Genomic DNA, 11,970 nt, shown 5'->3' on the forward strand with positions numbered 1-11,970 from the left:
TTTTTCCAAACAACCTTGAACAAGAATGGATGACCAAACACGTTTTTTGGTTTTTGGACACCAGTGTTCAGTGTTTAAACACTGAACACTAATGTTTAAAATGGACGACCAAACACGCTCTACATTTTTTATTTTATTTTTTTGAGTGTCGGGTTTATGATGATTTTTTTTTTTTGGTTTTATTTATTTATTTATTAAATATTGTGCTGACGTGAAAAATTATGAGAACTTCAAAGGTTTCGGTTATATATATATATATATATATATATATAGATTATCCTTACTTTGGTGAACAGTGAACTTAGCACACAAAATCTTAAAGCTTCTTGTGCATGCAATAGTTAGTCAAGTTCTCATGAAGGTGAATATCAATTTGAATCTCTTTCCCCTACTTATTAATGCAAGAAAGAAAAAAACAAATTGAAATCATGCTTAAATTACCAAATATGCTTTGCATGAACCATGAACTTACATAAATTTTGCCACTTGATGATGAAAGAAGAGCGTACACAAATTCTAATAAGTGCAGTTGCAATCCAAATTGTGCGAGACTAAAAACAAAGACGAATGGAGTATGTTCTCTTGCACTTGGTCTAACCTGTTAACCCTAAAAACTATTCCTTATATGTATAGGAGGTGAAGGTTAAATTAATGTTGCGGCAAGAAAGAAAAAAAAAAACCATGAAGTGCACGTGGTAACAAAGGAATATTAATTAATTGGAATCTTCTAAAATAAAAAGAAATATTAGTTGGAAAACTCCTAACCGACATTAAATTTTACTAAGTACAATATATTATGAGAGAGAGCATTTTACTTCGCTATTTTTAATTCAATGCTATATATATATATATAGTCTAACATAAATTAATTCTATTTCTACATGTTGATGGTGTCATATGCTTTTTTATTCATCATCTCTTTTTCAATAGTGTCAAGTCAATTTGAGGGTACTTTTGATGGTGTTCCTATTGGTGTCATATGCTTGATAGGGAGAGGCGGAGAGCTCTCAAAATTTATACGTACATATAGTTTATTTCTCTCGTACATGATTTCAAAATAAATAAAAAATTATTTTTAGTGTAATTAGTTTCCTAACTGTTGTAGGCTTTTAGTAGTATTTAAAGATAGATTATGATCAATGGTCCTAAAAACGCTCAATTACTCATCTTCAATCACCCCACTACTAACAACTCATATCAAGCTTAGTTTTAAATTGAACTCAAATTTAAATCTACTTATCAAATAACTCATGTAAACGATTTATAAACTGTGGGTTATGGCTCAGGTCAAATCTGACCCAGTTACTCACAAGTTGCAAATCTAGAAACATATCTTGGCTACCTCCTATTATATAGGGAGGGAGAATAAGCAAGCTTTTGACTATATGAAAGCACATGTAGCAAAACAATTCATGGCTAGAAGGGAAAGTTTCTATCCCAAGCCATACATGAAATATTGATAAAAGTCGTAGCTTAAGAAATTCCAGTGTATTCAATGAGTTGTTTCTTGCTTCTTGAAAATTTATGTAAGGAACTAAAATCTCAGATTGGCCAATTTTGGTGGGATCATAGAGAGGAGAAGAACAGAATTCATGGGATGAGGTGGAACAATTTGTTCAAACCAAAACAGGATTGTTGTATTGGTTTTCGAGATATTAAGAAATTTATTTTGGCTCATTACTTTCCTACATGCTATCTCCTTGAAGCTATTATGCCAAATTGCCTCATTCACGTGGAGAAGCATAGCTCAAGCATGTCACATAATCCGAATAGGGTCTAGAATCTAGATGGTGAATTGGTAATGGGGGAGAAGGTGAGAATTTGGGAGGAGTATTGGCTCCTCCCAAATTCATGCAACCGGTTAAGTTGCATGATGAAGGAGACAATTTTGTCGCAGCTACATGCGAATAACTCCCCATGATTGCTAATATTTTGTTGATGGGTTCCCATGCACTCATTCGATCTCATCAATTTGGCCTTAGTTTACAAATATTGCAAGAGACTTGTTTATTATAATCTCAAGAGACTTATTTATTAGAAATTGCAAACAGTTCGATTTCCAGCACATCTACTTTTGACAAATTGGCACCGATCCACAGGGAGAATATATGCAGTTCAAATTTATTTATAAAAAAAAAAAAAAACAAACAAACAAACATGATATGCAAAATAAACACAACAACGTAACAGTACCGCCTTTCTTTTTTGTTATTGTATAGACCCACGCCTCTCCAGTCTCCATCTTCTTAAAATAATTTTTTTAATGATAAATATGTTTAAAAAAAAAAACCTTAATAGATAAATTTAATTCTAAAAAGGAAAAAAATTATATTTTTATGTAATATATTAAATAAATTTTATTTGATTCCTATTTAAAATTAATTTTAAGAAAAAGCTCCAGGTAAAATTGTAGTATTAAACCTCAAATTGTTTCAAATTATCCCTACTTTGTCTTTGGTGAACTATGAACTTCATGCACAAAAGCTTAAACCTTATTTGTGGTGTTATTCGTGACGTGGTAATTAGAAGAATTGACAAGCATACATGCATCAAGTTCTTGATCTCATGGAAGAGAATCTTGATTTGAATCCATCTCCTTCTCCCCTACTAATTATTGTAAGAAAAAGGCTAAACTAATATCATGCTTAAATTACGATGCATGCATGTTAGATATTAAATTATGTAGGTAAATAAAAAATTAAAAAAAGAAAGGGCATGAAGATTGGTCGCATTGATGATTAATAAAAAATCTAGGATATATTTATATTGAGGAGAAAGGAGGAAAAAACAGAGTAAAAATGGCTAAAAATTGGTTAAAATGCTTATAAAAAAAAAGGAGTCAAATGGGCCCTAAAAGGCTACATCTAAATGGTTATGTTTTTTGGGCAAGCTACTGTTTATATGTGAACCTATTGCATCTTCTTCTTCTTCTTCTTTTTTTTCTTTTTTTTCCTTTTTGTGTGTGTGTGTTGATGAATGATTAGCCTTATTGGACTTGCTGAAGTCAAGTTTAGAATACGGCAAATCAGCAACGGCCCAAACAAAAAGAGATGGCTACCAATATATTTGTATAGTTACAAAGAAATAAAGCCTGGGCCCAACAAAAAGAGTATGGACTCGAATTTCTCATCATTGAGTGAAGCCCGACACATATTTGCCCAATTATATATATTGGATGCCAACGCATAAAGTTAACTTCAAATGAGAATTATAAAATAAAGTATAATAATTCATAAATAAATCACATAAGTAAGCTAATATAATAAAAAATAATAATTTTTAAACGATTAACCAATATGTATATCCTAACTTACCATTTTTTATTTTGCTTACACATTTGATATTATTTTGGAAGTTGTAACTTCTATAGCAGGGTTTTTAAAAGACGAAACTATACAGTAAGTCCTTAAAGTTTACTTGCTGAGCATAATTGGTTCCTAAACTCTTAAGTGAGTGCTATTGGTCTCTAAAGTTTTAAAAATGAGCATTATTGGTCCATTTTTTTAACTTCTGTTAGTTTTTTTGCCTATGTGTCAAACGGAACAATGATGTGTCATTTTTTAATGACATGACAACTGTTTTCAACATCAAAAATATTAGGCAAAACTACAGTCTAAGTCCCTAAAGTTTACATGCAGAGCATAATTGGTCCCTAAAGTTTTAAGTGAGCATTATTGGTTCTTAAAGTTTTAAAAATAAACATTATCGGTTCCTTTATTAATTTCTATTAGTTTTTTTGTCTATGTGTCTAACAGAATAATAATGTGTCTTTTTTTAATGATATAACAACTATTTTTAGTATTAAAGAATTACATGCCAGCAAACACACCACTCACCACATGCCAAGTTCTCTCCTCAGACTGCCATTGCTTCAAGCTCGCCATAGTCTCCGATGCCATTGCTAGATCCGGCCAATACTTTCATCTCCCTCCTCCTTGGCTCTCCACCCCAACCTGTCCTTCTTGTCACCTACATTGGCAGTGTCTGGACCCAATCCCCACAACCCCAATTTTGCTTACCGTGCATTTCTTGTTTGGCCCCAAAAATAAAAGCCAAAAACCCAATCATTTCCTATTCCTTCAAATCTTGTTCTATAACGTCTATTAATATTGCTATTGTTCGATATACTAAACTAGCCACCATCAATTAGGAGTAAGACCAAGTTAGCCCAAAAAAAAAAAAAAAATTTAGAGCAAGACCCACCTCTTCGTTTTGTGGTTTCGTGAGCTTAAATGTGTTCTCTAACAGACCCACCTCTTGGTTTCCACCATCTATTTTGTTGCAACTAGGGTTATTGAAAATGGGTTTTGTAATTCAAGCTTAGATCTTGGGCAAATTTTCATCTAATATTGATTTGAGATTGGAATCTGGGTACCATTTGAAGAAATTATTGAGTTTGTTTGATGAGACTTATTAGCGATAATCCATATGAGGTTGCAGGAGGTGTCCACAACGAGGAGGAGAGCTTGGGGAGGTGAGCCGAGGAGGGGGACTAAGTGCTAGCCTGAGCCAGAGGTGGCGCCGGAGACAATGGCTAACCTAAGGGTGGTGTGTTTGCTGGCAAATAATTTTTTGATGCTGAAAACAGTTGCCATGTCATTAAAAAAAGACACGTCATTGTTCCATTTGACACATAGGCAAAAAAACTAACAAAAGTTAAAAAATGGACCAATAATGTTCATTTTTAAAACTTTAGAGACTAATAGTACTCACTTAAAAGTTAAGGGACCAATTGTGCTTAGCAAGTAAACTTTAAGGACTTATTGTGTAGTTTCGCCTATTTTTTTAAAACCTTATTTTGCATTCAAATATAGTTTAAACCAAGATATGGTTGCTTTTGAAAATGCCCAAACATTTTCAAGTGAATCACACAAAATAAATTCTAAAAATTTTAGTTCCCATAAGCATAAGATTTTTTTAGTTGGAGCTTGCATGCTATTATACTTCTATCATGCAGTAAATTGACATATAAACTTTTTTTTTTTTAAAACAAGTTTCTGGTGTTCAAATTAGTGATGTGACATACCAAGACATCCATGGAACATCAGCAACAGAGGTTGCTGTGAAATTTGATTGTAGTCCGGGAAATCCATGCTCCAGAATAAGATTGGAGAATGTAAAGCTCACTTACAAGAATCAAGTAGCCCAAGCTTCGTGTAACCATGTTGCTAGAACATCTGTTGGTTTTGTCTAGCCTACAAGTTGCTTGTAGAGGGGAAAAATTATACAAAATTCATATCTTTGAAGGATAGAAAAGGAACCCACATTCTTGTCCTTTCATCCTTAGGGCAAAAAATTGTACACAATTTTAGTTTTTGTAATATGAAGGTTAGTGTGATAGGTCATTGAGTGATAAGTTGATTGCTTGAGCCTGTAGTAGTGCTTGCTCACTGGGCATTCTTGGAGCTTGCCTGACCTTGCAATCAAAATATAATGTTGAAACTTGAAACCTTTATTTGGGTGTTTGTACTTTGTATATTGAATTTTTATAAGAGATATGATTGTGTTTTTTTTTTTTTTTTTTTCCAATTTGACCCCACTTATTGGATTTATAGATTTTTATTTTTAATAATTTATTGTTGGTTCATAAAGTTTGTTACTAAGCTCTTTTGGTCTATGAAATTTCAATTGAGCATTATTAGTCTCTAAAATTTTAAAAATGAGTATTAATTATTGGTCCATTTGTTGACTGTAGTTAGTTTTCTAGTTTCTTTTGGTCTATGAAATTTCAAGTGAGTGTTATTAGTTTCTAAAATTAAAAAATGTGCATTGTTGGTCCATTTGTTGAATTTAGTTAGTTTTCTTGTGATCTATGTGTTTAGTGGATTAATTACATTACATGGATGAAAATATTTCAGTGACATGACATCTTTTTTATTTTAAAAAAATTACGTAGCATAATTTACACCTCAGGAAACAGTAAATCTAGCACGTTAAAAGGTCTTTTCTGAAATTAATTAATCCCTACTTAAAATTCCAAATTCTCTAACATGCCAAGGCAATAGAGGAATTGACAATTTACTAGACTAATAAATTTGGGGTCTCAACACTCATGAGTGCTTTACTATGAATAGCCCATTTAAAATCTTCTAGGTGGTGAGCTCTTCATATTGCAATCCCAACTTTGGAGAATGTAAGGAGAAAACATGCTATTGAACATGGGTGGTGCGTTCATGACAGCCAAGAAAAACTGAATGTGGATGGGGCTATCTTCTCATATGTCCAAACAATTATGTGCTTTTTCTTTTGCTCAAGACATACAAGGAAGATAAATTGGGGGTTTTTTTATAGGAAAATTATTTGGGTGCTACAACTATAGAGAGTTGAAATATTCAGAGTGGAAGATATTGCTATTGGGTTTTGTGGTGAGGTTGTATTTGTCCCTAATGATATTATTGTATTTTACCAACTTATTATGAACTCGGCTTTTGGGTATAACTTGAGTGTTGTAATCTCTATTTTATTATAGTTTATTAATCAGATTTGCCCCGTGGTTTTTCCCTTTACACTAGAAGGTTTTTCACGTAATTTCTTAGTGTTCTCGTTGGTTGATTTTTTAAATATCACTTCTGTAGATTTCTATTTTCTGTATTGCTTGGGTTATTCAATTTAATTCACACATAGACAGAGATTTATCCCAACACGTTGAACATTGCATCAGAGTATGATGGGTTCATTTTGATCCCAATTCAATTTTAATCAATTACTCAAGTTAGTTAATTAGTCAGATTATGCAATGGTCCAATTAAAGACTGATAGGCACATGCAACCATAGATGTTGCTAAAACTAAATTTCATGTAGCGAGAAAATAAATTTTAAAACATGGTGTGATATGGTCACGATGTGGGAAATCCTAATAAAAAAATAAAATAAAAAATAAAATAACTCAATGAATGATGTATAAGTCATCACTCCCTTGAAAACCCATTGACAAATATTAAGGTTACAAGTACAAGGGATATACTTAATCCAAAGTACTTACCTATAGTAGAACTTAGCTATTGAGCTATCTAAGAGCAGCTCCAAACTGGTTGGACTACTCTTCTCAGTAACCTTCTTTAATGTGCACGAATCTCTACTCTGTGACTAATATACTACAACAATGTCCCCTAGATGATTTAGTATAACTTTGGAACAATAGCACGTATAATGTCTTAGACAGTGACGGAGCCAGAAATTTATTTTAGGGGGGGGGGCATATATGTATGTATGTATGTATGTATGGACTCAAAAAATAAAGGCCCAAGGCTCATTTAGATCAGTGGTACCTTGTCCTTTGAATCAGACCCAAACAATAGAATGTTAAAGAAAGTGAGAAACTAATTCAAGTGCTATTCTAAACTTAGGCCAAGTTTAAGGTTGAAAAGTCCAGAGTAATAGAAAGGTGTAGTTTAAACAACAATTAGGGATAATGACCTCCTCGGGCTAGTCTGAAAATCAATTTCTTATATATTGATATAGTTTAGGTTTTACACTAGGTTATTCACTGTTCTCTTTTCTGTTCTTATAAGTTCTTAGAAAATATTCATCCATTTTTTCTGGTGGATTCCTTTCCTTTTACAGCCTTTTTCTATGCATCTCAGCCCTCCACCTGTATGTTCCCAAGCATTTTCAGGATACTTATCCCATCAAGACTTTGCTGAAAGTGGTAGAAGGAGATGATAACTTTGAAGTTACTGTTCAAGGGTCATTTCTACATTAATGCAGCTGCTAAGGTTGGTGAAAGACATTAAATGCGGAGGTGGGAGGTATACCTTTCAAGAAGCTTCCTCCCACCATCCTTGTCCTTGTTGCCATCTCTTTTCCTCTCCATGGGCGTTTAAGGGATAATAATTGTCGTGATAGTATTACCCTCCTTGATCAAATGGAGTCCTTGGAATTCATTTTCCCTACTTCGCCTGGGTTATGAAGATTATTCCTCGGTTAAGACTCCTCGGTCCTCGGACCCCACACAATATATATATATATATATATATATATATATATATATATATATATATATATATATATATTTGTGTATAAAATGTAAAATAGTAATGTACAATACTTCATAACTCAATATGTGCTATAAACAAAAGTATACTATTAAATACTATAATCGAAAGTAGGCACTTCAACATTAGAACCCAAAAGTCTCAATTACTGTCTTCATTTTTTTATTTTTTTTAAGAATGAGTCAATAGTCCTAAACTTGTCCATGAACTTAGATTTATCAAATTAAATTATCACTCATAAATGACAAACAATAGTCCAAAGATTGCGAAATAAAAGACAAACAATCATTCAAATGCCAATGCATAAAAAATATAATAAACAACAACTAAATACATGTTAATATAATAGTATAAACTGTATATTGTAATCAACTAATCAATTACATTTATAATATAAAATGCCATCTGGTATATAATATATTAATTATTACAATGATAAATAATATATTATAAGAAATATAAAAAAGAAAGAAATAAAAAGTAAAGTAAAAAAAATCAAAACAAAGCAAATGCAAAGTACTATTGAAAGAGTTAAAAAAAAAAGGGGTTAGCTGGTCAACTAGGGGCATAGAGCACTGCACAGTTAGGGGATGGGGCCACGGCACATAAGTTTCAATCTTTCACTCTTTCTTGTCTAGTTTAGTCACACAGTATAGAACTTTTACTTTTAAACAAACTACAGCAGTAGTAGGAGGAGGAAAAGGAAACAACTGAAAAGAAAAAAAAAATAAATAAAAAAGGCAAATGCCAAGTCGCCAACAAAGACAGAGAGCGAAAGAGTGAGAGTCACTTGTGTGAGGCAAAATATTTCTACAACTGTGTGGGGGACTTGGTGGTGCGGCACATCAGCAAAGTTTTTTACTTTTCAATTTTTCTACTGCTGTGTACAAATAAGTTTTAGATGTGTTGGGATAAAAATAACATTTTTCCTTTTATTTGTTGAGGTAATTGTTAAAATACCTTTTTTTTTAGAGAGAAATCCCCAACGGGGTAAAGAGTATATTATTGCAGCCTTAAAAGATCAAGTTGGTAAACATCAAGAACATTAGGAGGAATAGACTCCATCCAAACAAGAAAATGACTTCTAATAGCCCTTCTAGCAAGTTTATGGGCAACACAGTTCCCTTCTCTATGAATGTGCTTAACTGAAATAATGGAAAAACTAGGAAACATAAACTTAATATCTTGCATTACATGACCCATATAAGCATAGTCCATATGGTCACCAAGAATAGCATTAATAATCGGTTCTGAGTCACCTTCCATAACCACTTTGTCAAACCCGAGTTCCTTAGCAAACACCAAAGCCCGCCGAGCTGCTATCACTTCCACCATCTCCACCAAAGCAGGTAATGGAATTTGTTGTGAGAGAGTAGCCATAACTAGTCCACCTTCCAACACTTGTCCTCATGGTTAATTAAGCTAGAGACCATGGCATTTGCATGGCTTTCTGAGGCAGGGGAGAGGACTCTGCCTTGCCAAGACCCAGGCAGCCAAGCATCATGGAAAATTCGCACCTGAGAGCCATTCCCAATCCTCCATTTCATTCCACGTTTAATAAGGTCCCTCCCCTTCAAAATACTCTTCCAAGCAAAAGACCCTTTATTTTCCTTGGCATCAAAAATTGACCCATGAGGGAAAATTTTGATTTAAAGAACCTGAAAAATAAAGAGTCTTGATTTTGTAGTAGGCGCCAAACTTGTTTAGCTAACATGGCATCGTTAAATTTTTGGAGCTCTCTAAAACCCATGCCTCCAATAGCTTTTGGCCTACATAAAGTGCGCCATTTTACCCAATGAATACGCCACCTAATACCACGTTGGCCCCACCAAAATTTTCTAATCATAATCTCTATCTCGTGGCATAGTGTAGTGGGAAGTTTAAAGCAACTCATCGAGTAAACGAGGATCGCTTGTACCACCGCCTTTAAAAGAACTTCTTTACCATCTTGGGAGAGGAGCTCCTCTTTCCACCCTTAGAGCTTAGACCATATACGATCTTTAATGTAGGCCAAACTTGCTTTTTTATGCCTACCTACCAAAGATGGTAAGCCGAAGTATTTTTCATACTGCTTAATCTCAGGTACCCCTAACAGCTCTTTAATGGAGTCTTGGACCTCACAGTCCATGTTTTTACTGAAAAATAGTGTGGTTTTCTCTCCATTCAGCTTTTGTCCAGAGGCTTCTTCATAAGTAGTAAGAAGGTTTTGGATGTGTGTACATTCCTGGACCGATGCTCTGCAGAAAAGCAAGCTATCATCTGCAAAAAATAAGTGGGTTAATCTGGGGCCATTCCTGCAGACAGATATACCTCTAATATCACCAGAAGTAGCTGCTTTAGAAATTAAACCATGTAAACCCTCAGTGCAAAGAAGGAAGAGGTAAGGAGATAAATGGTTCCCTTGTCTTAATCCTCTACTAGGGTGGATGGTTTGTGAATGCTCCCCATTAATCAGAATGGAGTAAGAGACAGTAGTAATACACTCCATCATAAGATTCACCCATCTATTGTGAAAACCCATCTTTCTCAACAGACATTCCAGGAAAGACCATTCAACTCGATCATAAGCCTTGCTCATGTCAAGCTTGAGAGCCATAAAACCTGTAGAACCATTTTGCTGAGTCTTCATTGCAAAGTTTCAAATGCCATGAGGATATTGTCTGTGATCACCCGCCTAGCTTGGAAGGCACTTTGGTTCTCAGCCACAATAGATGGCAACAGAGGTTTCAATCGATTAGCTAGAACCTTTGAAATCAATTTATAAATTACGTTACAAAGACTTATTGGTCTAAACTCAGAAATTTTTTCAGGATTCTTCACTTTGAGAATAAGAGTAACATAAGTATAATTAAACTCTTTGGGAATGTGACAGAAATTTAAGCAATCCAGGACAGCTTTAGAGACTTCATCACCAATCAAGGGCCAAAAAGATTGAAAGAAAAGAGGGGGCATACCATCGGGCCCGGGGGCCTTAAGTGGGGCCATCTCCTTCAATGCAAGATCAACTTCTTATTTAGAAAAATCTCTAGTCAAGTTGGTGTTCATATCCTCAATAACTAAAGGTTGTATCACTTCCAAAATACCATGGGCATTGACTGGTCTTTCGGATGTGAATAGCCTTGTATAAAACCCAACTATGATGTCAGCCATCTGAGCATTATCAGTGCACCAAGAGTTTGAATCATCAAGCAATCCCATAATCCTATTGCGTCGAAATCTCTGAGAGGCTTTATTATGGAAAAAACGTGTATTATTAGCACCACACTTAAGGTGTAACACTCTTGTCCTTTGCTACCACATTAAGCTCTCTTTGTCAAGCAGCTCATTTACTTCCATTCTAAGTAATTTCATTGCCTCATAATCAGCCCCCTGTGCCACTGCAAATTTAGCCTTCTCCAAAAGCTTGGATTTTTCCTCCAATTGTTTCCTCATGCTGCCAAAGGAGCGTTTACTCCACTCCATAAGCTTATCACCACATAGCAACGGAGAGTTTGAATGCTGAATAGGAGATAGCCACTCTGCCCTTACGATTTTGCCGCATCCATTCTCCTTTAACCACATGTGTTCAAACCTAAAGGGTTTACAAGGTCTACCTGTAATTCCTTTAGGATTTATAACTATAGAATAGTGATCAAATGTATTGGCCCGAAGGCATTGAACTCTTGTGGCCGAATTCAGAGCAAGCCAGAAGTGAGTAGCAAAAGCACGGTCAAGCCTATCCAACACTATGTTGCCACCTCGCCTACCTCTCCATGAATATTTATTCCCCACATAACCTAGGTCCATAAACCCACAGTCATCCACAACCTCCCTAAAGTCCCTCATTGCTGTTTCACTTCTTGGTGCCCCTCCTAACTTCTCATGTGATAGTAGGACTTCATTAAAATCACCGGCGCACAACCATGGAAGGGTGTATTTCCGATGAAGATTGCAAAGTAAAACCCAAGTCTCACATTTTCGACTAGCCTCCGGCAT

General features: G+C 34.6%; 2 protein-coding genes across 2 annotated transcripts; both read right to left on the minus strand.

Moving 5' to 3' along the window:
- Positions 1-8,997: 8,997 nt before the first annotated feature.
- LOC142620654 (uncharacterized) lies at positions 8,998-9,375 on the minus strand. Its single transcript, XM_075793988.1, has one exon. The coding sequence runs from the start codon at positions 9,373-9,375 to the stop codon at positions 8,998-9,000; it is 378 nt and encodes a 125-aa protein (XP_075650103.1).
- A 1,911-nt stretch (positions 9,376-11,286) lies between these two features.
- Positions 11,287-11,970, minus strand: LOC142620655 (uncharacterized). Its single transcript, XM_075793990.1, has one exon. The coding sequence runs from the start codon at positions 11,968-11,970 to the stop codon at positions 11,287-11,289; it is 684 nt and encodes a 227-aa protein (XP_075650105.1).

This window comes from Castanea sativa, chromosome 12 (genome assembly GCF_040712315.1).
Source record: "Castanea sativa cultivar Marrone di Chiusa Pesio chromosome 12, ASM4071231v1".
NCBI classification, from domain to species: domain Eukaryota; kingdom Viridiplantae; phylum Streptophyta; class Magnoliopsida; order Fagales; family Fagaceae; genus Castanea; species Castanea sativa.

Coding starts and splice junctions, on each gene's coding strand:
- LOC142620654 (XM_075793988.1), bottom strand. CDS start 9,375: ATGGCTACTCTCTCACAACAAATTCCATTACCTGCTTTGGTGGAGATG.
- LOC142620655 (XM_075793990.1), bottom strand. CDS start 11,970: ATGCCGGAGGCTAGTCGAAAATGTGAGACTTGGGTTTTACTTTGCAAT.